The sequence below is a fragment of the Entelurus aequoreus genome, linkage group LG01 (genome assembly GCF_033978785.1).
Source record: "Entelurus aequoreus isolate RoL-2023_Sb linkage group LG01, RoL_Eaeq_v1.1, whole genome shotgun sequence".
In the NCBI taxonomy this organism is placed as follows: domain Eukaryota; kingdom Metazoa; phylum Chordata; class Actinopteri; order Syngnathiformes; family Syngnathidae; genus Entelurus; species Entelurus aequoreus.
This window is the reverse complement of record NC_084731.1, coordinates 78,437,782-78,464,863: the sequence shown is the minus strand read 5'-3', so window position 1 is coordinate 78,464,863 and position 27,082 is coordinate 78,437,782. Positions and strand designations below refer to the sequence as shown.

The window sequence follows — 27,082 nt, the reverse complement described above, 5'->3', positions numbered from 1 at the left end:
TAGCTTCGGAGCTAATGTGATAGCATCGTGCTTAACTGCGGATAGAAACCGAAGAAACATGCCCCTGACTGGAAGGATAGACCGAAGATCAACAATACTACTATTACTTCTACTATTAGGAGACACTGAACTAAACCCTGGACCTGTAACCACACGGTTAATGCTGTCCCGCCTGGCGAAGCCTAGCAATGTTGTTGCTAACGACGCCATTGAAGCTAACTTAGCTACGGGACCTCGACAGAGCTATGTTGAAAACATTAGCTCTCCACCTACGCCAGCCCTCATCTGCTCATCACCACCCGTGCTCACCTGCGGAGGACTTCACCACGATCATCCGTGTGGTCGGCGGCCCCGGAGATGGAGGAAGTCAACCCAGACACCGGTGAGGACAGCGGCGCGGCGGCGGACGGCGTTGTGTTGCTGTAGCCAGCCGCTAATACACCGATCCCACCTACAGCTTTCTTCTTTGCTGTCTTCATTGTTCATTAAGCAAATTGCAAAAGATTCACCAACACAGATGTCCAGAATACTGTGGAATTTTGCGATGAAAACAGACGATTTAAGCTGGCCACCGTGCTGTTCCAAAATGTCTGCTACAATCCGTGACGTCAGGCGCAAACGTCCTCATACCGAGACGTTTTCAGCCGGATATTTCCCGGGAAATGTAAAATTGCACTTTATAAGTTAACCCGGCCGTATTGGCATGTGTTGCAATGTTAAGATTTCATCATTGATGTATAAACTATCAGACTGCGTGGTCGGTAGTAGTGGGTTTCAGTAGGCCTTTAAGTTCCTGTTATAAACTGTCATACAGTATATGCCTTGAGCTCTTATTCTGAAGGCGCTAAGAGCAGAAGCGGTGTGACATGTTGTGGTGGAACTTAGTTTTGGAAGCAAACGAAATAAAGTGGTCCTCGTGTAAAACTGGAGCCTCCATGTTTGTTATTTTGTAGTTTTATACAGTATAGGAGACATATATAAGCCCTCGGTTACATAAATACATTTAAAAAACGTTTAGCATGCTAATGTTAGCACTTCTGTTCCACTTATCAACACCAAGATCGCCCCTTAACAGTCATAACTAGTCATAAAAAGTCTGATGGTTGGTCAGGTCATTAAATAAATTAATGTGTTATTAAATGTGACATTCATTAATTTTGTGTAAAATATTATCTATTTAATTAATTGTTTCAGTATTTAATAATGAACTATGAAATAATTAATAAATAAATGTGTTTGCTATACCTGCACCAACCGAACAGGGGCACTATAACTGTAGTGTGCTGGTCAGAAGGGGCCGAGGCAGAAGGAGAGCCGAATCTGATTGGACCCTGCCGCCCTATAAAAAAGGCCAGGAAGCACTTCGACCGGCGCAGTTAGGGCAGGCACAGACTTCCAGTCGCGGCTATCAAAGGGGCGTCGTCATCGTCAAGTATCAACACGCTGTACGGTCGGACTCTTTCATATTCGTACCCGGACGGCGGGATTCAATGAAGGAAAGACGCTCGTGTCAGAAACTTTCCGTGAAATCCGCCATGGATCCCAGTCCGAGTGTGAAGTGCAAGATAGTTGTGGTGGGAGACAGCCAGTGCGGGAAGACGGCGCTGCTTCACGTCTTCGCCAAGGACTGTTTCCCTGAGGTGAGCTCCACGGTGATGGTTTTCTCTTCTATTCAGCGATGAAAAGCTTGCAAGGCGTTCCCAATTGTCATTCTCGTTTCAACATGTTTTCTTCCTGGCAGACGTACGTTCCTACTGTATTTGAAAACTACACTGCCAGTTTTGAAATCGACACTCAGAGGATTGAACTCAGCCTGTGGGACACCTCAGGTAAGGACGCCATTTAGGACCATGTTTCTGCTCCATGTTATTGCATTGCTATCAAGTTTCGGTTGAAATCTGTTAAAAAAAAAAAAAAACTACAAAAAAAGATGCCAAGCATTTTCTTTACCATTATTTATCAACAGCTGGAGTGCCCAAACTATTCCCCCCCCCCCACCCCCCAAGGGCCAAACTAAGTTAAAATGTGCCATGGCAAAATTTGGGCCCTAAGCAGAATCTTACTTGGATCCCTCACCCACAACCATATCCCAACCCCCCATCTCCACAATAATTTGTGTGTGAAACATTTTTTTTTTTTTTGCCATTTCACTCAAACTTTAATTTTATCCAGTTAACTAATTAATTAAAGGCTGACATTTTTTGTCCTTTCTGTAAATTATTGCTGTAGGTTTGGTCATAAATTACAAAATTTTACTTGACTTTATTCAAGTAAAAAAAAAAAAAAGCAATTTCATTTTTCAAAATTTCAATTTTTTTTGCTCCAATCTCACAATCTTCAGCCCTAAATACACACCTAAAATGTAATGTTTTACTTGTATTTTAACTATTTGAATGTATTTTAATTAAATGTCAGTTTTCAATTTGTACACATTTGCATTCAATTTGTTTGTTTTTTAGTATTTTAAATCTGTGACATTATCTTTTCAAAATGGTCAAATTCATAAAAATTAACATGTTTAATTTTAAAGGTAAAAAAAAGTACCACTGATAGTCAGACACATTCTCTAGGTGTGGTGAAATGACCCTCTTCATTTGACCCATCCCCTTGTTCCACCCCCTGGGAGGTGAGGGGAGCAGTGAGCAGCAGCGGTGGCCACGCTCAGGAATCATTTTGGTGATTTAACCCCCAATTCCAACCCTTATGCTGAGTGCCAAGCAGGGAGGTGGGTCCCATGTTTATAGTCTTCGGTATGACTCGGCTGGGGTTTGAGCTCACGACCTACCGATCTCAGGGCGGACACTCTAACCAAAAGGCCACTGAGGAGGCTCATAACATTATCATTAAGATTTTAGGACAGATATGAGAAATTCCTGCTAAAAAAATATTAATCCAAAATGTTTTAACATCTGTCAAAATCCTTCAAAAAATGATTAAGTCCTGTTGACCTTGAAGGTAATGTTTTACACTAAACAATTTCATGTCGAAAGAAAATGTTGAAAAACTATTTTTTTTTGGTACACAATTACAAATGGATAACATAAATTTGCAAACTTAGGATCCTGCCTCCACTCTTTCCAGGGATCAAACCCAGTATGTCTGCTTTGCAAGACCACAGGGGGATTTTTGCTTTTATCTTATCAGTGACAGAGCAGGAAGGGGCCTGGGTTAACTTTGATTTGTTGAAAGTCAAAGAACAAATGAGGTAGAGTGCTATGTTGAAGTTACACTATGCTGACGTAAGCAAAGTACGTATGGCACTGCGAACATCCATAGTAGGTTTACTTTGACCACAAGTGAGCATCCTTAGTTGTTACGGTTTATTACATTTTTAAACCAAAATAATACGGAATAAATAGATGAAGAGAAAGCCATTCACATTATAGCAAATTTTTCCTCCAAAGAGTAAACAAGTATCTTATCAATTGACAGCATGCATCATTGCAGCACATTTTGATATCCTCCAAAGAGTAAACAAATATCCTATCAATTGACAGCATGCATCATTGCAGCACATTTTGATATCCTCCAAAGAGTAAACAAATATCCTATCAATTGACAGCATGCATCATTGCAGCACATTTTGATATCCTCCAAAGAGTAAACAAATATCCTATCAATTGACAGCATGCATCATTGCAGCACATTTTGATATTAGTGGCCACTGTACGAAGTAAAAAAAAAAAAATCAGTACTACATAATAAGTGGTCTCTATGGACAAGGTTTATAACACTACCTTTTTTTTGTGGGGTGACCGTTGGGGCTGCTAACACAAATTTGACTATTAAAAGCGTAAAAAGAAGTTAACCATTGAAACATCTTTCCATACAGCTGGTTCTTAAATCATATTGTGGTCAAAGTCCTAAATGTACAGCATGACCTCAGAGGGCCGGTCACTGTACCACTATGAATAGGTTGGGGTGACTTGTCCCAACATGCAGACTAAAACCATTGGATCTAATTATGGAAACATGGGTGTTTTTCTTTTTAAATGTGAACTTTCAATGCACGTGAAAAGTGTACCTTTGGATCACACGCTTTGGAAATGGGCCTTTTGAAAAAGCAGCACGCAACATTTATTTTATCTCCCGTTTGCTGGACTTTGCACTCTTTTGTCCAAATCAGCTGCAGCATCCTGTGTGTGTTAGTGTGTAAACAACCCCACTCTCATCCATCAATGCCGGAAAAGAGAATAGCACAGCAATCAGTCCGTCAGGCGTGAGTGCAGCATATGTCATGGGGGAAGGAGGGTGATCTGGAAGTATGAATGTTTGTGGGCCAAGCCGGCAGCCAGCTGTTGCTTGTCTAAGGTGAGGAATTCCTTAGTGGTATTTAAAGCTGGGGTGCCTAAGTTATATTCTTAAAAAAACAATCATATTAACATAATACAGTATATCGTAACACTGAAAAACATCTTATATCTGCGTGCTGTCTGTACCTTTTTGTAATTAAGTATTTTAGTAAATAAAACCCCGGAAGACAAAATGATTTTTCTTCCTGGCGGTCAACCCCTCCAGATCCAATCACAGGGTTTGGAGAAAGGAGGGGTAAGCAGAGCCCACAAAGAAGCCTCCTCTTTGGCTGATGCGATAAATAGAGAGTTGTTGGTGCGAACTTGTTTGCAGTAAAGCATGGCAGCTGAACATCCACCTGGAAAGATCGCAATACCTGCGCTTGCTGTGGCAGCATGTACTGCTAAAAAAACAAAAAGAAGAAATCGTAGGAAGAAAAGATGCTATACGTTTAAAAAAAAAAACAAAGAAGGGCCAAAACTCAAATAAATGTTGGTCTGGCGTATTCAAGATGGAGGACATTACGGGCCAGTCTTGGACTAACTTTTGACGCGCAAGTGTATGTTTTCCTTCTCGGCAGGTAATCTAATGTTCCATGTACCTATATTTTGTGTGAATCTTTTTGCGTGGCGACGTGTTACCGATACTATGCAACAAAATACTAACTAGGGGATCCTTTGATGCAACTTCAGACCGTCAACAACCTGTGCGTGTGCACATACAGCTCTCGTGCACGATTTTGCGCACTTCCAGAGAGAAGACTGGGAAGGACTTTCAGTGAGGTGCGAAGAGGAGGGATTTACAGTTTGAATTCTGCATGGTGACACAAGATTCAAGTACAAGAGAAACTTATTTTTTTCTTTTAGACCTCAGAATATTCATCTCGCCCTTTTTGAAGAGACGAGACTACAATTGCAGGCGAGTCCCTCTTGAAGCTGCGTAGGTAGGACATATTTCCTTGAGGGAAATGGAAGAAGAAACATCTGCCAAAATATTGCTCACATTTGAAATTCCTTCACACCCACTGTTTGTGTGACTTGTGAAAGACGAAAGGAAAGCCAGTCAGGGCGAGAAGAAGTGTTTTACTGCACCTTGTTGGCCCACTGCCGGCAGTCTTTTAATTTTATTTATTTTTCTCCGTTTTCAAAGAACAATGTTTGTCTTTGAATGTGTGTGCTTTTCCCTATTAGATCACACGTTGTGAGACCCCACCTCAATGTAAAGCCCACACACACTTACGGGTAGAGCTGAGGTCCACCCAATTGATCCATTATGTGCTTGGTGTGATGTGTGTGTGAGGGGGGGGGAGAAACCCCAGCGTGCACTCAAAGACCAGCAGACACCAAGATAAAAAAGCAGGACACATAAATGAAGTCAAATGTACTATAAGCCCCCACCCCCACTAGAGAACACCTAAACACACATACATATGGTAGGGGGTCTTTGTTGTGCCTTAATGAGCAACCTAATAAGCAAGCAAGGGAGGGTGGGATGGAGTCATTAAGGTAGGTGTATTGCTTCCCATTTGTCCTTCCCGCCGTGTCAGGACTTCATTGTAGTGGGCTCTTATTTATTTTAGTTTGAACACCTGCGGTCTAAGCCCTGGTCAAAGTAGGACCAGCCTCCCACAAAGTATCAAGTATTTCCGGGAACGTGCTCCCTTCCCGTCTCAGCAGCCATTGTTGCATTGGATCACGTTTCGGGGCTCAGCAAATTGGAGCTGCATGACTGGAATTCCTCCGGCTAAAGGTTTCAACAGCGTTCCTGGACAAAGAATTGAATTGTACCCAGCACATTGGGATCCTCAGCGGGGTGAAATAGTAGTGGTGTGGTTCACTAAAGACCTACTTTATTTCAACTGGGAAATTGAATCAGATACCTAAGCTGACTGGCGGGACAACCCTGAGTACACAAAATGAAGACAGTTTTTGATAAAGAGAACGGAATGCAACTTTGTCATTGCACCTAAAAAGTACAACAATTTGTTTTCAGTACAACTCATACAAGAACAGGCATAAAGTATAGGTTGTGTTCACCTGACGTCACGTTGGGCTCATTAACTGTGCCAGGCTCTAAGTGGTGGGCCAGCGAGCGTCTGTCATAGTGTTCTGGGCGGCATTTTGCCTTTCTCTAAGAAAAAAGCCCTATGTTTGCGTTGTTTTAGTCTGTTGGAATCGTTGAAACTGCGATAAACATAAAAGTTCCTCAATAGGTAATCAAAAAGGGCGAAAGATTTAAAGACTTTACGAAAGAGTACGAGAAAAGGGGCACCCACTCCAGACACAAGTTTGCTCTGATCAGTTTGAAAGGTTTAAAATATTCTTAGCATTTAGTATTTCCTAGTATGTTATTGATCGTGGCGGCCCAACACGGCAAAATAAGTCTCCACAACTTAAAAATTCAGGTTTTTATGTAAAAACAAAGAAAAGTTAAGTGTATGTAGCGTCCCAATGAAGTCACACAAAGTCCGATGCTCTTTTGTTGCCAATTTTATGCTAACCAGCCCAATTCCAACACGTATTTCCTACGTGCACACACGTCTGTATACGTGCTTCATTCTGACAAACATGTCCTCATTCTCTGCCAAATCCCCTTTCAGCCATGGGTACTCTGAACATCAATAACATTAATACCAGCAGGTTGTTACGTTATGAATGAATCTATGTAGCCTATTATTTGCACATTGACTAGTGATGCATTGAAAATTTGGCCACCGAAAAAAGACTTTTGCCGCTGAAACGGCACAACCGAAACTGATGTAAGGATTGTAAGCAATACGCACGGGATTGTCTTGGTCAGGGGCAGCATGTCTGCGATGTCGACGTATTTTAATATACCTGATGTAAACCCGTGGACAGCGATCAACAAAATGTGCACATTTTAAAAGGATAGTAGGGCTCTTTTAAGGAGAGAAAATTCAGTTGGAGCAGCAACTGAAGCAACTGGGACGTCCGGCTCGCTGTGACAAGTGCGACAAAAGTAAAGAGTCTCCAAACACGAGTACGGTCTTCAATAACGCCAGAAAAAGATGCCAGATTTGTTGCTAATCGTTTTTAAATAAGGAAAATGTCACGAAAAGGATTAAAACTCTAAGAATGTCTCAAAGTACATTGTACAACAAACCAGTGGTCCCCAACCACCGGGCCGTGGCCCGGTACCGGTCCGTGGATCGATCGCTACCGGGCCGCACAAGAATTAAACCAAAAAACAAAAAAAAGTATTTTTATTTATTTTTTTATTAAATCAACATAAAAACATATGATACACTTACAATTAGTGCACCAACCCAAAAAACCTCCCTCCCCCATTCACACTCATTCGCACAAAAGGGTTGTTTCTTTCAATCAATCAATCAATCAATCAATGTTTATTAATATAGCCCTAAATCACAAGTGTCTCAAAGGGCTGTACAAGCCACAACGACATCCTCGGTACAGAGCCCACATACGGGCAAGGAAAACTCACCCCAGTGGGACGTCAATGTGAATGACTATGAGAAACTTTGGAGAGGACCGCATATGTGGGTAACCCCCCCCTCTAGGGGAGACCGAAAGCAATGGATGTCGAGTGGGTCTGACATAATATTGTGAAAGTCCAGTCCATAGTGGGGCCAGCAGGAACCATCCCGAGCGGAGACGGGTCAGCAGCGTAGAGATGTCCCCATCCGATGGACAGGCTAGCAGTCCACCCCGGGTTGGGAGCAGAGTAGAAAAGAAAAGAAACTGCAGATCAACTGGTCTAAAAAGGGAGTCTATTTAAAGGCTAGAGTATACAAATGAGTTTTAAGATGAGACTTAAATGCTTCTACTGAGGTAGCATCTCTAACTTTTACCGGGAGGGCATTCCATAGTATTGGAGCCTGACTAGAAAACGCTCTATAGCCCGCAGACTTTTTTTGGGCTCTGGGAATCACTAATAAGCCGGAGTTCTTTGAACGCAGATTTCTTGCCGGGACATATGGTACAATACAATCGGCAAGATAGGCAGAAGCTTGACCGTGTAGTATTTTATACGTAAGTAGTAAAGCCTTAAAGTCGCATCTTAGGTGCACAGGAAGCCAGTGCAAGTGAGCCAGTATAGGCGTAATATGATCAAACTTTCTTGTTTTTGTCAAAAGTCTAGCAGCCGCATTTTGTACCATCTGTAATCTTTTAATGTTCGACATAGGGAGGCCCGAAAATAAAACGTTACAGTAATCGAGACGAGATGTAACAAACGCATGGATAATGATCTCAGCATCGCTTGTGGACAAAATGGAACGAATTTTAGCGATATTACGGAGATGAAAGAAGGCCGTTTTAGTAACACTCTTAATGTGTGACTCAAACGAGAGAGTTGGGTCGAAGATAATACCCAGATTCTTTACAGAGCCGCCTTGTTTAATTGTTTGGTTGTCAAATGTTAGGGTGGTATTATTAAATAGATGTCGGTGTTGAGCAGGACCGATAATCAGCATTTCCGTTTTCTTAGCGTTGAGTTGCAAAAAGTTAGCGGACATCCATTTCATTAAGACACGCCTCCAGCTGACTACAATCCGGCGTGTTGGTCAGCTTTAGGGGCATGTAGAGTTGGGTGTCATCAGCATAACAGTGAAAGCTAATACCGTATTTGCGTATGATGTCACCTAGCGGCAGCATGTAAATACTAAAGAGTGCAGGGCCAAGAACTGAACCCTGGGGAACTCCGCACGTTACCTTAACATAGTCCGAGGTCACATTGTTGTGGGAGACACACTGCATCCTGTCAGTAAGATAAGAGTTAAACCAAGACAAGGCTAAGTCTGACATCCCAATACGCGTTTTGATACGCTGTAATAAAATATGATCAACAGTATCGAAAGCGGCGCTAAGATGAAGAAGCAGCAGCAACATAGATGAAGCATCAGAATCCATCGTTAGCAATAGATCATTAGTCATTTTTGCGAGGGCTGTCTCCGTAGAGTGATTTGCCCTGAAACCGGATTGAAAAGGTTCACAGAGATTGTTAGACGCTAAGTGTTCATTTAGCTGCTGTGCGACAATTTTTTCGAGGATTTTCGAGATAAACGGGAGGTGGGACACCGGCCGGTAGTTTACCATGAGGTCAGGATCGAGGTTAGGTCTTTTGAGTAGAGGATGAATAACCGCTTTTTTGAATGCTAGGGGAACAGTGCCAGAGGAAAGTGATACGTTTATAATATTTAACACTGATGGACCTAATAATACAAAAAGCTCCTTGATAAGTTTCCCAGGAATTGGGTCAAGTAAACATGTTGTTTGTTTTGTCCCATTTACACATTTTAACAATTCCTCCAATGTTATTTCATCAAAGAGAGAGAGAAACTATTTTGGAGGGCAGTGTCCGTCGTATATTCAGTCGTATCTGTGTTAATAGAACCCAGTTGTAGCTGAGATGCATTGTCTTTAATCTCTTTTCTAATGACTTCAATTTTCTTATTAAAGAAATTCATAAAGTCATCTGCTGAGTGGGTGGAGCTACTGGGAGGAGTCCCTTGTTGGGTTAGCGATGCTACTGTACTAAACAAAAATGTAGGATCATTTTTGTTGAGGTGGATGAGATTTGAGTAATATTTAGCTTTAGCTGAGGTAAGCATGCGTTTATAAGTTATTAAACTATCACACCATGCTTGATGGAAAACCTCAAGTTTAGTCGCACGCCATTTGCGTTCCAGCTTTCTACATGATAATTTCTGGGCTTTAGTTTCTTCTGTAAACCATGGGGTACGCCTTTTAGGGGCCCTTTTTAGCTTTAGCGGTGCTACACTATCAATGGTGTCGCGCAGGGCGTCGTTAAAGTTGTTAGTGAGGTTATCAATAGAGCCCACATAATTTGGGAATGGTGCCATTACCGAAGGCAGTAGGTCAGTAAGAGTCGTCGTTGTGGCAGCATTAATATTGCGGATGCTATAGTAGTTATTATTATTATTATTATTATTATTATTATTATTAGTTTGTTGACAATGAGTCAGAACTTCGAATTTTATAAGGTAATGATCGGACATTACTTTAGTGTACGGGAGTATCGTAACTTTAGAGGTGGTGACACCCCTGACAAGCACTAGATCTATCGTATTACCGTTGCGATGCGTGGGTTCATTTATTATTTGTGTAAGACCACAGCTATCAATTATAGTCTGGAGCGCCACGCATGGAGGGTACGATGGGGTATTCATATGGATATTAAAGTCCCCCATTATGATTATATTGTCGGCGTGCGTCACTAGATCAGCAACAAACTCTGAGAATTCACTGATTAAGTCCGAATAGGGCCCAGGGGGGCGGTAGATAACAGCCAGATGGAGAGGCAGCGGTGTGACAAACCTCAAAGTGGGCACCTCAAACGAGTTATATTTATTATTTAGGTTAGGTGTAAAATTATAGTTTTCATTGTATATTAGTGCGACACCCCCTCCCCTTTTAAGAGGACGGGCAACATGTGCATTGGTATAGTTAGGAGGAGATGCCTCATTTAGCGCAAAAAAATCTTCTGGTTTGAGCCAGGTCTCGGCGAGACCAACAACCTCAAGTTTGTTGTCTCTAATGACCTCATTAACTAATAATGTTTTGGAAGATAATGATCTTATGTTTAAAAAGCCCATATTATAGGTAGTGGGCTGTTTTGAGGATTGTTTGTTGAAATTATCCGAAGTAGCAATATTAATAATGTTGCGTTTATTATGCGTAGTGCACTTTAAATAGTTTCTTTCTGTTATTATTTCTGGTTCCTACATTATATATCAATATAGATCAATACAGTCTGCAGGGATACAGTCCATAAGCACACAATATTTTATTTTTTATGACAATAAAATAAAATAAAAATATATTTAAAAAAATTTTTTTCAAGCGTTGACCGGTCCGCAGTTACAAAAAGGTTGGGGACCACTGCGTTAACAATTGAGAAATAGAGCAAAACCATATAAGAAGATTGTTTACTGCTAATTAAGTTTTTAAATGTACATATATTTTTTTTTAGCCTGTTTAAAAGAAAATTATTGCAGTTTATGCAAATGTCATATTGACCACGCCCCCACCGCCACAGTTATATTGGCAATCTGGCGGTAACCCTGTATCCCTTTGTCTTGTCAAATGGTTATTACCAGTGATTGCTAACAATAGCAGCTGATGCTGCTCTTCATCTTGCATGCACCCATTATGTCGGAGATGAATGAGGGTTTATTTCCTATTCTATATCAACTCCAAGGGCTTGGATTGCTGAACATGCCCGTCACTCTTTCCACAGGTGGTTTAACACCTCCATGCATACGCACGTCAACGTGGACACGTTTATATTCTCAAGCCTTCTCCTTAAACACAAGTATGTGAGCTATGCAGTAAATCAGCAGGTCTTTCCATACCTCTGCTGTGGCTTACCTCAGGACCGCCTGTGTTAGATCACAGAAATATCTGTGTTGCCAATAGGATGTTGTGCAATATGTCTATTCCAAAGAAGCTGTGAAACATCAGGTCAGGTGATATAAGCGGGTGATTGTCATCATGGTTGCTGAGGATGGAAACGAGCTTGAAAAGAGGCAGGGCCCTTCCATATTTAGAGATCCTGTGAGAACGACAAGAGCTAACTACATGACAGTCACGTGTGTGTAGGCTGTTACACTGTACACACACTACAGACACAGTACAGGGTTTTAGTTGTTTTAGAGGATGTGCATGTAAGCTTTGTAACATCAATTATTCATCGGATTTTCATGTTCACATAGAAAACAAGTGCTATGGTGTAAAAATGTTTTGCAATGCACCTCTTGATGAATAGACAAAAATTCCCCACATACACACACCAAAAATCATGTAGAAATGTTTTCCATTTCCTGTAGGTGTAACGGCCAACAGAATAATTTTATCCTTGCAGCTTCAAGGTTGTGTGTTTTTTGTTTCAGTGCTTTGTTTGTAACATTCAGTTGTATTGTAGAATGCCAACCCAACTCTGCAGCTGGCCCTTTCAGTCACAGGGTCTTATTTTTGCGATGATTGGTTCCAGCAACTGAGGGATGGAGCGGGGAAAGAAAAACAACTTTCACACGATGTGAGGCGGTCGTGATTGAAAACGACAGCCATGAAAGATTGGAAATAAATTCCTGCCTAATTCCTCATTGCCATGCAGGGACAATGACGGCGGCTTTTGCTTAGACGCTTAAACACCTATAGATGTCTTCCCTGAGCGATCCCCATGCGGACAGTCATTGGAAAATAACTAGGCTGGGCATCTGAAACACATTATGTGGAGAGCAAGACGTGAAAGGAATGCGTTCTGTTCTGTGTAGTTTCTGGCATGACATTGACCATGTCGGCATTGGCTCTCAGCTTCATAATGGTTGTGGATTTTGGGACACACAAGCACCTTTTCCACCGAGCAGCAGATGTCAAATCTGTTCTGTTTCACTTGTAATCTGTACCTAAATAACATCTAAAGTGGTATGTGGTACCTTGACAACTTGTTGATTAGTGAAGATTGATCATTTAAGAGGTTCTTCACTTTTATGTGACAATAGCAAACAAATACATTGGTACCTTTTTAGCTTACGAGTGCCCCGGCTCACAAGTTCTTTTGTTGGGATACGGGCTGTCTCTCACCTATGCTAGCTATGTTTTAGGTAGGCCTTGTTCACACCGCAGGTCAATTCCGATTTTTTTTTTTTTATTATTTTTTTCCCCCCATATGTGACCTTTGTCAGATTTTTTTTCCATGTCAATGTGAACAGTAGAATTCCGAATTTTCCAAATCCGACCTATGCCTCTTTTGTATGTGGCTATTAATCGGATATGTATCCGATGCAACTGCAATCTGACCGATCGAGTTGCGTTCATCCGACTAATATGTAAGCAAATGGTGATAAGAGTCATAATTATTTTCCAAATTAGACTGTTGCAAAATAAAAAAGTTGACGACAAATAAGCAGAAAACGAAAATATTGTTTTAGGAACTCTGGTTAATGTTCCGACTGCTCAACCACACTTAAAAGCCCTCTTTCTTCCTAATCTTCTATATGCAATAATTTTGGTCGACTGAGACCTACTAGATTTACTTCTGTAAACACTGCAGCAGGTCTGCCTGCGGGTCAGATTGCGTTCACACTAGATATCACATATTTTTTTAAAAATTTAAACTATTACATAAAAAGACCAGACGTAGCCCAAGGTTGCGAGAAAATTTGGGTTCGTAGCTAGTTGGCGTATCGAATGCCATAATCGACACCGTAAGATCCGACCAAAATATTCAGTGTCCCACTCAATAGCTAGCAAGGCATAACTTTGTTTTTCGAAACATTGGAAAGAAGTGAATAATATTGATTGAATAAAAGAAATAACTAATTAGCATAGCACGCAGGAGTTGTCGATAAAAGACTGACAATGCCAGCTAAAGTCGTGAAATCAATTCCTGTAAAAGGCCACTCTCCAAGTTAAATGTTGTACATTACTTCATAAAACTACTGCACTTTGTAGTACATTCCAATGTATTCTTTTTGTTAGTCTTTATCTAGAAGTAGTTTTTACTTATTTAAAAGCATGTTACGCGTTAAAATTGTGCTTTGTTTTTGGGGGGTTCAGAAGAGAATAATTATATTTGGGAAACATTAATTTGACAGGAGTATTTTAAATTACGAGGTCCGTCACAGAACCAATTAAACTCGTAAGACAACCTACCGCTGTACAGTTATGATAAACTACCACATGTCAAGAACACAAGCTTATTTGCGTATTGGTAAGTTACTGTTTTGTGCTGCTTTGATGTAGCTGACAGCCTACACACCCAGTCTGTGGTGGAAACAGAAGCCAAATCCGAGTTTGGGGTTCCATAGTATAGCAATCTGAAGTGAAGTGCTTGGTATAAATGTTTTTATAGAATCGACCTCCTGGATCAACATTTGGAAACAGTGATACTGTGGTATGCAGGCTTTCAACCAGAGTGCAACAGTATGACGTGCCGCAAACATTACAGATCCCATAAACACACACATCAACTTCTATAACCTGCTGCCAAGATTGCACCATAGACCACAGAGGGATTCATCACAGGGCATATAGTTCTACTTTAAATATTATAGCTCTGCAAATCCCTTTGAGCCACCATTTATGGTGTACTAAGTTTAAAAATGTTGTTCTTACTTAAACCTCTTGCTGCCGTCCATTCAAGGCTGAAGCCTATCCCTTCCTCCTGCATCACACAGTATCTCACAATCGTACTCAGCCCTCACTTTTTAGTAACCAGTGTAATCTATCTAGCGCTGGGCAATACGGCCGAAAACTGTTTAATACTGGTTAGTATAGATAATTATTGATATATTTTATGAACTATTGAAAATAAGGACCAGGAGAAGAATATATTCAATATAAACCTTTTTATTTGAAATATAACCTTCCTCTGACTATAATCCCCTCAGCTATCAAGGCAGGTTATTTTTGCACAATAACCTCTTAAAAATTAAGTGCAAAATAAGTAATACGTAAGAAATGCTTAAAGTGTAATAAAATATTGCAAAGTGTGAAAATGGAAATATAGAGAAACCTGAGACCTTTTTTCTGCAGGTTTAGTGCCAGGAAGTTACGACTGTGCTTTAAAGGTTGAGCTTGACTAAAGTAGTGTGATGTTACCGATCTTGGTGGGGACGAGCGCCTTGCATCAATGAGACCGTATTGGTCTAACTACGGACTGTTTTTTTTTTTTTAAATTGAAAAACTACCATACTGTCGAGGTGAATTTTCCGGTTTTGTCAAATGATTTCTCTCTCTGCAGCATTAATTTCTAGTTTCTCTTCTCACTCAGTGCAAAGAATTAACCTCGAGACAACAAGATGGCGCAAACAAACTTGATAGTTGATACTGTTACCGGATTAGTAAAACTCCTACAGATCAGTGATCACTTCCTGCGTTGCTTGAATACAGGCATGTTAAAATGTCCACGGAAATGCAAATATCTGTTTTTAAACATTAATTTCTGCGTTCCAAACATCAATTCTGCGTTTTTTTAAATGAAATATTGTTGCGTGTAATGATGGGAGTCGAAGCCAACTTTTTCTTGTCAGCAATCGAGCAGTATCTATACATCCGTGGCTTCTCCGCGCAACACAACACCGAAAATTTGTCCCGTTAAAATTGCGTCCGACCAGAACTGTAACAATAACAAAAGTTCCGTAGGTGTAAATGTTATTCCACTACAATGTCAAAAAATAAGATCCAAACAAAATTCGCTGTTCCCTTTGCCTAAACGCCACACTGAATTGCAGGACCGGGAGACGATCAGGAGTGCCAAAACAAGCTAGGTAGTTGGCATCATATAGTTAGCTTACTTGTAGCCCGCATTGACTCTCCGAGCCACAACGTTGACGGCTTTCTACTTTGCTGCTAATCGTATTTGGATGACTACAATTTGAACACTGTTAGTTCTGAAGCAGTTGTAGAGCATTTATTAGTTGCCAGCGAGAAGGTATATTTTTGACATGACTGCTGTAAACAGAGGTCACAACACCAGAGGTATATTACCCGAGGGGGCGTGGCTGTAGGATAGAGTTGCCAACGTTTTCAAATGTAGTGTAGATATGCACCCAATTGCAGGAAATGTAGTCTAGATTTTCAAAATGTTCTTTCGGGGCTTGCGTGGCAGCACTTTGTGCCCACAGAAATGTTCATCTCTTGTCAGTTTTCCTCTTTTTGGCACTCAGCATCAAGGGTTGGAATTGGGGGTTAAATCACCAAAAATTATTCCCGGGCGCGGCGCCACTGCTGCCCACTGCTCCCCTCACCTCCCAGGTGGTGAACAAGGGGATGGGTCAAATGCAGAGGACAAATTTCACCACACCTAGTGTGTGTGATAATCATCGGTACTTTAACTTCAACTTAACTTACCGGTAACTCACACACCTGCAATTACCAGAGAACGAGTGCCTTTGTTCGTGCAAACAACAATGCTCTGCAACATCCGATTTCTTCCGTCTACGAAGAAAAAAGTATTGAACGTTTTATCCTTTTATTGATATCGATTACGTGTCTATCGCAATATATATGGGTATCGTTTTATCGGCCAGCCCTAATTATATCTTCGCTTCAACGCGAGCGTTTTTAGACAATGACTGTCTTGAGTAATGCTCAGTAGATTGTACGTTAACTACTTGAAAGTATATCCAACTTTAGTTTCTCTTGTATTGTCCCTTGAGAAGATGTACTGTAATAAAAACGGTTGCTGAAACGTGAGGGGTGTACTCAGTTTTTGTAAGATACAGTTTTTGTTTGGCCTTTTTTTCGTACGAGTCGGTTTTCAACAGAAATGTATCCATTTTTTTTTTTTATACTGTCTCGGTTATCGAACGGCAAAACATTGTGCGAGCAAACAAATTTCTAGTTTTTGTCTGACCTTTTTTGTCATGAACTACTCATGAAAACTGAGGTACCCCTCTGCTGTAAATCTTAAGCGTATTTAAACATTTTTGCCAATTCTATTCGCCTAGCTTAGTTTGAATATGGCGTTCTCCATCAGTTGTATTGAGACAATGTTTTACGGTAAATGTGTGCTGCAAGAGAAGTGAATGATTGATTTTATATTGCACCCAAACAAAAGGCGAGGTAACCCCCAGTCTTGTTTCCGCACACACTCACCCAGAGGTGACTTTTGTTGCTCTGTCAATAAGGTCACAGGGTTTTGTTCATCAGTCGGTGTCAGTGTTTTATTTTGCATTGAAGTAAGGGGGGATTGTTTAAACGGTGTCGCCTCCCCCAAAACTGTTTGGATTAAGAGAGCAAAATGTGTGTGCGTGCGCATTCCTGACTGTTCAATGTTTGAAAAAGGACCTCCCAGGGGAGCCTTCAGTTCCCCCAAAACAAAATTCCCCAGATTTTTTGGCAGCTAGGTGTGTGTGTGTGGTCGGCCGGCCATTGCTTGTCATGTGATCTTGACTCACCTTGACATTGCGCACCCCCTCACCCCACCACTTCCTGACCATGATGTCTGGCCCGTAGATTGGGCGTCTCCTTCACATATGGCTTCAATTTGAAAAGTCGTTTCTTTGCTCTGAGGTTCTGTTTCTCTGCAGCGTTTTTTTGTCCTCTCTCCCCCCCAAGAAGAATCTTGTCATAGTCGGCACTTTTTTATGCATGTGCATTATTTGTTTTGTACTCCCCGTTGCTATGCATTACGTCATGTAGCAATTTGAAGTACACTACATTCCTTTACGCATTCATAGCTGAAGAATGAAATCCTCCCATAAATGAACATTTTCAGGTTTCTTGGTAAACTTGTATGATACTGAGTCTGATTTCCTGCTGCTCAATGACACTGAATCTATGTTTGGCTGATCCGAAAATAGCTTCAACAGGAACCTGAATATGGAAAATGTGTTCGCATCAGTTGGCCACCTGTTCTTCAAACTGTCTGTGTGTGTGCTGCAAATGAAGCTTGCTGGAAGGAAGGAATCCCCACTGCTGGGATAATTTATGATGTTTGACAAAGCAATAATTTTGATCATCGGTTAATCTGTCTTTTTGTCTGAGCAACTAAGATATTCATTTTTGCACATTAGACTTATTGCTTGATGTTCGAAGCAAAATGACAACAGGAAGTCAATTTGCGTGACCTCACATAAACCAGACTTGATGTGTACCAACCCCATTTTTTTCTTTATCATTAAAAAAAACACAAAAACTTGTACAAATTAAAACGGAAGATAAACATAATTAAAACACTTAAATAATAATATGGCTCTTAAGTAGCCAGAACCATATTTCTTCTGCCAAGAAAGTATATTGTGTGGCTATTTATTTATTGTATTTGCTTTTTTTTTTTTTTATAAAACTTGGTGTGTATTAGTACTCTTCGAGCACATTTAGCATAACAGTGGTAATAACTGATCATTTCGCTTTCTTGGAATGTTGCGCTGTCGTAAGTTTTCAAAACATTTTCGTGACGCTGGTATTTTAGATGGCTTACCAGGGTTGAGGTTTTGGAGCGTGATTCCTTCTTCGCAGAGTTTTTGCTGAACATATCCTCTGAAACTGAAGAACGCCCACACAATCAATGCCATGTTTGTTTACAATGAGCTCAGGGGATGTTTACGAACTCCTGAGTAGGAGAAAGCAAAGCGTTTCATATGCTCACCATAACCCACCTACGGCACAGTATGGGTAATTTCGCCAGATTGGAGCATTTTTTTTTTTTTTAAAAACGGATTAGGGTTGTATGCTATGCCGATACTAGTATAGTATCGCGGTACAAATGAATCAAAAACGGTACTATACTCTGTTTGAAAAGTACCAGTTCGGCATATATTTTTTTAAGCGGGCATGACAGCGTGTCGTCACGTCATGACATTGCTGGTTTTACGAGCAGAGGACCATGTTCGGCAGCGCACAGAGTACTTACAAACAGACACAGTGCGTAGACAGAAAAAGGAGAACAGGCGCATTTTAGTCTAAAAACTAACAATAAAGGTGAAGCTATAACACTGAAACGCCCTCAGGAAGAGGTGCTATAAGACATGGCTAGTTATCTAGCAGCTCATGTCCATCCGCAATCTGCAGTGTTTTAGCTGCTTCTAAATCAATAATCCTCGCCTCCATGGCGACAAAGTAGGTTTCTTACAAGTATCATTCCTGCAGGACGAGAAATAGCAAAACATGCTTCACTACACACCGTAGGAGGATACAATAGCTCACTGGCATCACAATGTAAACAAATGCCATGGGTAGATCTACTTCTGACATCCACTGTAATGATACCAAGTACAGGAGCGTATCTAGTAGATACTACTATAATTACGTCAATGTTTTATCGTCACAAAATATTTTTTCTTTTAAATTCATATTATATTCATAAACTCAGGAAATAAGTCCCGGGACACATACATTATGACCAATGTATGGCCCTGTAACTACTTGGTATCGGATCAATACCTAAATTTGTGTTATCATCCAAAACTAATGTAAAGCATCAAACAGAATAATAAGTGATTATTACATTTGAACATAAGTGTAGATAGAACTTGTTTAAACAGAAAATAACCAGATATTAACAGTAAATGAATAAGTAGATTAATAATCCATTTTTACAGCTTGACCCTCCATAACTTTGACAAAATAATAGAATGAGAAATGACACAATGTAACTGCATATGTCAATATGTTACTGCATATGTCATTGGGAGCCTTTGTTTGCTTACTTACTACTAAAAGACAAGTTGTCTAGTATGTTCACTATTTTATTTAAGGACAAAGTTGTTCTTTGATTGCAATAAGAAACATATGTTTAATGTACCGTAAGATTTTTTTGTTAAAATAAAGCCAATAATGCCTTTTTTTGTACTCCTTTTTATTTAGAAAAGTATCAAAGAATTGCAATACATTTTGGTACGGGTACCAAAATATTGGTATCGGGACAACCCTATATCGGAGTAATTGGTATGACATCCTAATTCCTTATATCGGCCCGTTAATGATTTTGCACCCTTAAAAATGACCCATCATTTTTGGTGTTTCACTTTGTGTTCACACTGGCATCTTCAACATTGGCCTAGAAGTCACAGCATCCATACAAAGTCTTATATTTTTTATCAAAACTTTAATTTCCAAATGTACAGTACATAGATTTATCAGCATGTGGTATGAAATCTGTCTTTATTTCCCTTTTTTCCTAGGATCGCCCTACTATGACAATGTGAGGCCTCTTTCATATCCAGACTCCGACGCCGTGCTCATCTGCTTTGACATCAGTCGCCCGGAAACGCTCGACAGCGTTCTGAAGAAGGTCAGTTGACTCTGAACAATCTGGTCTTTAAGCCCTTCCAAATGTGTCTTTTGTACGTCTTGATGGCGAGTCAAGAAGCCTGTGTTACATTAAACCGGTTCAAGGGTCTTGTCAAGTTGCCATGTGACTTCACCGGGTAACGTTGCTGAAAATAAGGAAGTAACGTGTCCCGACTGAGCTGTGAAGATGCTGTGGTTTGTCTGCTGAGCGCGGATGTTGAAGCAGACTACCACATGTTGCTGTCGGTAAACCTTGGTCATCTGACTGGTGCAATGTCTACTTCTCAGGAACAGGTTGCTGAAAAATGCTAAGCATGACGTTTTAGTAGTGTTTTTCTTCAATGATGTTATTAATGGGAATTAGAGAGGGAGATTTTGGCGTCGATGCGACACTTCAAATGATGTGGAATTGATGTCACATTTCCCCACACACTACGTGTCACATGACCAGTGTGTTGTAATAGACTCATTGTGCAGTCCCACTTCCCCGTTAGATGTCGGTGAACTTGATCCCCCGCCTTGGCCTGAAGCCCTTTAGCCTCTGATTTAAAGCCCTGAGAGAACTTCCATCCAACACAGAGCATCTATTGTTGTCAGGAAGGAAATTATTGGTATCCTTTGCAGGGTTCAAAGCTGATTTAGTTGGAGGAAGTTGCAGCTCTGACCTTTTTTGTACCTCAAAAACTGACCCCAACCTTTCCAAAGAAGAACCAAGCAGGAGCTAAGTCATACACCAGGGGCGTTTTGACTTGGGGGGCCGCATAACTATCATAAAATTAAGATATGGATATTAAGAGTATGTGAAAAGTTTGACTCCTACCTTGTTTACTTCCGTGATGACCTCCCTTAAGGTTTGTAATTAATCAGAAATATCAAGCCGCTAAAATGTTTCAAACATGGACAAGTGTGGAGAGAATGTTTAGAATTGTTCCCATAATGCATTGTAGTGGATTTAAATAGTTGTGATGTTGAATTATGCATAGTGTGTGAACATTTGTACTATCCACAACGTTCAGTGATCAGGTTGTTGTGTGACCATGTGTGTTGGCTTCATTTTTTCTGCAGTTTATTTTCGCCATGAGTGGGAAAGGTAGTGGATTGGGTCATAAAAATAAATGCTCTCCTTTGAATTCTTTAAAGCAGTGGTCCCCAACCTTTTTGTAGCTGCAGACCGGTCAACGCTTGAAAATTTGTCCCACGGGGCAGGGGGCGAAGGTTATGGTATTTTTTTGTATTTATTTTTTTTGTCATAAAGAAATACAATTATGTGTGCTTACGGACTGTATCCCTGAAGACTGTATTAATCTATATTGATATATAATGTATATATTGTGTTTTTTATGTTGATTTAATAAAAAAAAAATATATATATATTTATATATATATATATATACCGGTGTATATATATATTTTTAGAATTTCTTGTGCAGCCCGGTACTAATCGGTCCACGGACCGGTGGTTGGGGACCACAGCTTTAAAGTACAATTTCTGCTTTACTTGTGTTGTCCACAAAAAGGTGGCAAATTCGAAGCAAATAAACAGGCAGATGTTCCAAATTATGCTGGAGGTACAGTACAGGACAAAAGTTTGGACACACCTTCTCATTCAATGTGTTTTCTTTATTTTCATGACTATTGTAGATTGTCACCGAAGGCATCACAACTATGAATGAACATGTGGAGTTATGTACTTAACAAAAAGGTGAAATAACTGAAAACATGTTTTGCATTCTAGTTTCTTCAAATTAGCTAACCCTTGCTCTGATTTTTCGCACACTCTTGGCATTCTCTCGATGAGCTTCAAGAGGTAGTCACCTGAAATGGTTTTGACTTCTTAGGTGTGCTTAAAGCTCATCGAGAGAATGCCAAAAGTGTGCGAAAAAGTAATTGGAGCAAAGGGTGGCTATTTTGAAGAAACTAGAATATTTTCAGTTATTTCACCTTTTTTTTTTTAAGTACATAACTCCACGTGTTCATTCATAGTTTTGATGCCTTCAGTGACAATCTACATTGTAAATAGTCATGAAAATAAAGAAATCTCATTGAATGAGGAGAAGGTGTGTCCAAATATTTGGCCTGTACTGTACCTTGCGGGCCTGATGCCTTGTGATGTCTCGCGGGCCAATTTTGAAGACGTGGCCAGACTTTAAACACCACTGTCATAAACTATTGCATCATTATTTATTTTTTTTACCATTGAGACTCGGGTTGTTCCAATCAGGGTTTTTATGTCGATTCAGATACCGATCACATGTTTTAACTGTAAAATGTTTCAATGTATTCACGCTGAGTGGTATTGACAGTATAACATAATCACCACAATGTTCAGACTAGTCTCGTATTCTTTTTACATACATTTGTTTGATCAAAACAAAGTCAATAGTACACTATAACTAAATAAAAGCAAAAACTATCTACTCTGTTTTTATTTATTTTTTAAATCCTTTGGTTTTTGCCCTCAAAAAAGAACTGTGTCCAAGGACGGATTTTCTCTGGTTGTAAACATGAACAAACAAAAAAGATTTTGAGAAACATAAAAATCTCAATCTAATCACTTTAGTATTGATCATATACTGATACTACCCTTGGTATCGACACCATCAATTTACGTATCAATCCGCCTTGCCCTTACATGTTGTGTACATCTGGCTGCAACAATGCTACTTAAACTTTAATAAGCACTTATTTCATGGCGTTTTAAGCTAACTTGGCGGCTAGGCAAGCTATTAGCATGCCTGTTCTTGACTTTCTTTCGGTGTGTAACATGTTTAGCCCAACCTTTCAGTGATAATGATACTTGATAACGCAGGCATGTGAAATGTCCGCAAAAACGCGGAAATCCGCATTTTTAAACATTCATTTTCGCATCAAAATATCACTTCCGTGTTTGTTTTTTTGTTTTTGTTTTTTTAAAATGAAAGCTAAAAATGAGAAAAAATATGATCTAAACAAATTGTTGCACTCTCGCCTCAGCCGGAGGTACTTGCTGTTTCTCTTGCCTAAACACCGCACTGACTTGCAGGACGGTGAGGCTATCAGGAGCACCACAACAAGCTCGCTAGTTAGCTAACCATCTAGCTAGCTTACTTGTTGCCGCCGTTCGCTCTCTGAGCCACAACGTTGACGGCTGTCCACTTTGCTGCTAATCATATTTGGATGATTACAATCTGAACACTGTTAGTATTTATTAGTAGCCAGCGAAAGGGTATATTTTTGAGACGTCACAACACCGGAAGTACATTACCCGAGGGGCTGTGGCTACAGGATAGAGTTGCCAAATGGGAAACATTTTCTGAGTTCTTTGCATGAATGTTGTAGAATTTTTTAATTACTTTTAAATGTTGATGATGCTGGTAAATTATCTCCTAAAAACTGTTACATTACATGGGACATGCCGGTGTCAAAAAGACAGCCAGAAGAAGTTTGTAGATAAATCTAAATTCAAAATATAGTGTAGAAATGCACCCAATTGCAGGAAATTTAGTGTTTATTTTCAAAATGTTCTTTTGGGGTTTGCATGGCAGTAATTTGTGTTAATATAAGTTTTCCTGTTTTTTTGTCAAAGGGTGCTCACCGGCCTGATAATGATACATTAGTAATGCTGTTTATTTTTCACAAAGGAGGTGCTTTTTTATAAACTTAAGGAGCGGCTCCACACTGCGTATTGAGACACACAATTAGTTGCTAGCTTGTCAGCTGGGGGACTGAAAATAAATAGTGTCTGTATTTGTGATCGGTATTAAAAGGCATTAATCGACAAGAATTATCACATACATTCTCATGAAACTTTGTCGATATTGACCGGTGGCGGACTGGCCCCTAATTGAGACCTTTTTTCTTCTTTTGTCCACAGTGGAAAGGGGAGATAATGGAGTTTTGTCCTAACACTAAGATGCTGTTGGTGGGCTGCAAGTCAGACCTGCGCACTGACCTGGGCACGCTAGTGGAACTCTCCAACCATCGGCAGACGCCCGTGTCCTATGATCAGGTACTGCTGCTTTAAAAGCTGGGAATCTATCCAGCAACCATAACCTCCTAACCTTGTTTGATCTCACGCAGGGCTCCAACATGGCCAAGCAGATCTCGGCGCCGTACATCGAGTGCTCTGCTCAGCAATCGGAGAACAGCGTGCGGGACATTTTCCACGTGGCCACGCTGGCCTGCATCAACAAGAGCAGCAAAAACGTCAAGCGCAGCAAGACCTCCCGCGCCGCCAAGAGGATCTCACACATGCCCGGCAGACCCGACCTGGCGGCTGTAGCCTCGGACCTCCGGAAGGACAAGGCCAGAAGTTGCTCTGTCATGTGACTGCCAGGTCTGGGGGGGATTAGACTGGAAGGAGCGAGGACTGAGCGTGGCGTACGCAGGAAGCCTCTTTCCTGCGTGAGAAAAGCCCTTTTTTTGTCTGGAAAGGGGATTATTAATAAGCTTCAAATCATGTACATGTTACCGGAATTCTCCGCACAAGTCAAAGTAGCATCCCACCCGGCGTGGCCCACACCCCTCCCCCGCTGTCGGGGACGCTATCCATCAGCGTGCTACCTGCTCAGGAAGCCGGGCAGCTTCCTGCAGGAGGACAAAGCCGAAGCAGGCCACGCCCACAGGAACTAAGCTGGAGCAGTGACGTCACTAGGAAACAAACACGTGATATCGGGACGTTCTGCTTCAGAGTGACTCGCTTTCAGAGTGAGACAGTTGTCCGTCAAGCCATGGCGGGGCATGACGAGCATATCTCAGCCCTGCACAAAGAAAGATGTTGTTTGTTCCCACCCCCGTCTGCAGTATGGTGTCGGTATAATGTGAAGTCAGTAACTGTGTCACTGTCCCATGTTGTTGTTGTTGTTGTTGTAGTACCGCAAATTGTGTGTCTGTACTCCAGGACGGGCGAGAACGTTGTCTTCTCATTCTCATATTCCCACAACCCAGCATGAAACGGCTCGTCCTCTTCACGGGGAAGCGAAACTTAACAAAATGTCACAGCGTACCGTCACCCTGGCTGTGTTGGAATATGCGCATGCCATCATGACCGCTCGCGAGCTACCAAAGATGAAGGCCCCAAGAGGACCTCACGCCATCTTATTTTGTTAGCGGCGTATAGCCGTCAAGTATATATAGTCCGTTAAGCCCCCAGTGCATCAAGAAGTAGTCTCTGTGAAGGGCGTACCGATCCGATATCGATATTGGTCCAATATCAACAAAACAAGTATTGGATTATGGGCTTGAACTAAAATCTCTGATGCAAGTGGAGCGTTAAGTTGTGCAAAACGTCTAAATGTCCTGCAATAGGCACACACGGTTGGTCTTTTCTAGTAAATGTCCAAAAGGTAAGCATGGGAGACAATTGTCTACTAGGAGCTAGTAGCTACACAACAGCTAAGCACACAAGATAGACATTGGTAATAAGTCTGAGTGTGACTCTTTGGTGACGTAACGATTCGCTTCAAAATAGATTCTTGCAATGTATTATTGGTGTAATAATTATAGTGAAAACCGGATAGAAGAGCTCCTTTTGGTTGCACAGAGATGCCCTAAAAACTTATTTCTGAAAATGATGAATAGATTTAGAATCGGGGTGAACAAGTATCGCGATTGGGATGTGAATTTATTTTTTGCGTTCCACAATATCAGTCTTAAACAGCACATTTGTCGACATAAACAAGTATCAAATAATTCTACAAGCATATCAGAAAGTATCCAGTAACAAACGTGTCCGCATCATGAGCTTAACTTAAGGAATTATTGTCCCGACGGTTAATGAATGTTAGTTTTTCCCATATCTTCTGGATCGAACCATTTTTGACACTACAAACCAATGAAAAGTGTGTCTCTTGCGAATATCGTATCAGATTAATATCAGTAGCCGCCAATGCTCAATACTCTATTAGTACCGTATCAAAAGTAAAAAACGTTGTATGGGTACACTCTAGTGACCAACAAAATACTCCGTAATGTTCAACAATCAAATATTTATCACTCCTATCCTTTATTGTGTTTTCTGCCGCACTGCTCTGTGCACACCAAGTCTAAGGACCGGTTTTAGTCTGTCTACACAATGGGAGTGATTACTAACTGTGTACCTTGTGATAAAACTAAATACAATTTAGCCTTTAACTCTGTCAAGAAGCGCTTTGTTTAGGAGGTGTGAGAACAAAACTTTCACTCATTCTGGTTGAATGGTTTTTTGATGTCAGACAGAAGCCAAACAAAGCTGCATCTTTTAGTATTTTCCTCTGTAGACAATGTCGAACCAAGTCTGTGTATTTACGCTTACATTTTTTCGAGCCAAATTTGATATGTTGGCCCTTAATTCAACATGGGTCCAGGACATAGCAGCTATAGTACAAATGTTGCCTTAATTTATCGCACTGTCAGCATGTTAACTGGATTAGTCAAGACGCGTCATCAATTAGGGGAACTCCGTAATTGTTTTGTTCACTCTATTTCACCTTTTGAATCTGTGTCAAAAGTAATGGTCCAAAACATTTTCTTGTGCTGATGGCCCGTGTTGGAATATTGCTAAAGTGCTGATGATGCACTTCTAATGGAATTCTGTGCCAAAATAATCACTTTCATGTTGTCTCTTGCCTGTGTACTTTTTGTGTGTTCTCTAATGTCGATGTGTCCCCCTTGCCACGATATTTATTGAATTCTATATTTTTTCTTTCAAATAAATGCAGGTGAAATTGAAGGAAAATGTGTCTTATTGGAAGAGGTTAGGACTATTACACATGTTTCGATTTATTGATACATTTGCCAGTTATTTTCTTAATTGGTAAAACGGTGACGCAGGAAGTGAATTGTAAATAAACTATGCAGTAGTCCGTTCAAAAAACAAATAGTCTTTTAAAAGGCTCTTTTGTTAAGTAAACGAGAAATGATTCACAGTTGCGGTTTAAGGAGCTGTTTTTTATGCACATGCAAATGCTGGACTAGAAAATTGGGTCAAAGGAAATGAGGCATTTGGATTCTCTTAAAACATTTAAAATCTAAATGTTTTATTAAAACTTTTTGATTCACTTTTTCAGTTTATTGTTCTAATATGTAAA

General features: G+C 40.5%; 1 protein-coding gene across 1 annotated transcript; it reads left to right on the top strand.

Moving 5' to 3' along the window:
• The first annotated feature begins 1,350 nt into the window (after positions 1–1,350).
• LOC133657612 (rho-related GTP-binding protein RhoE) lies at positions 1,351–26,723 on the top strand. The gene is made up of 5 exons (XM_062059136.1): positions 1,351–1,640; positions 1,742–1,829; positions 19,928–20,037; positions 23,890–24,024; positions 24,096–26,723. The coding sequence occupies exons 1-5, from the start codon at positions 1,491–1,493 to the stop codon at positions 24,342–24,344; spliced, it is 732 nt and encodes a 243-aa protein (XP_061915120.1). The 5' UTR covers positions 1,351–1,490; the 3' UTR covers positions 24,345–26,723.
• Positions 26,724–27,082: the final 359 nt, after the last annotated feature.

Excerpts from the sequence above, each read along its gene's own strand:
- LOC133657612 (XM_062059136.1), top strand. The coding sequence starts at position 1,491 with ATGAAGGAAAGACGCTCGTGTCAGAAACTTTCCGTGAAATCCGCCATG. Across the intron at positions 20,038-23,889 it reads TCGACAGCGTTCTGAAGAAG|TGGAAAGGGGAGATAATGGA; the intron begins GTCAGTTGACTC and ends TTTTGTCCACAG. Across the intron at positions 24,025-24,095 it reads CGCCCGTGTCCTATGATCAG|GGCTCCAACATGGCCAAGCA; the intron begins GTACTGCTGCTT and ends GATCTCACGCAG.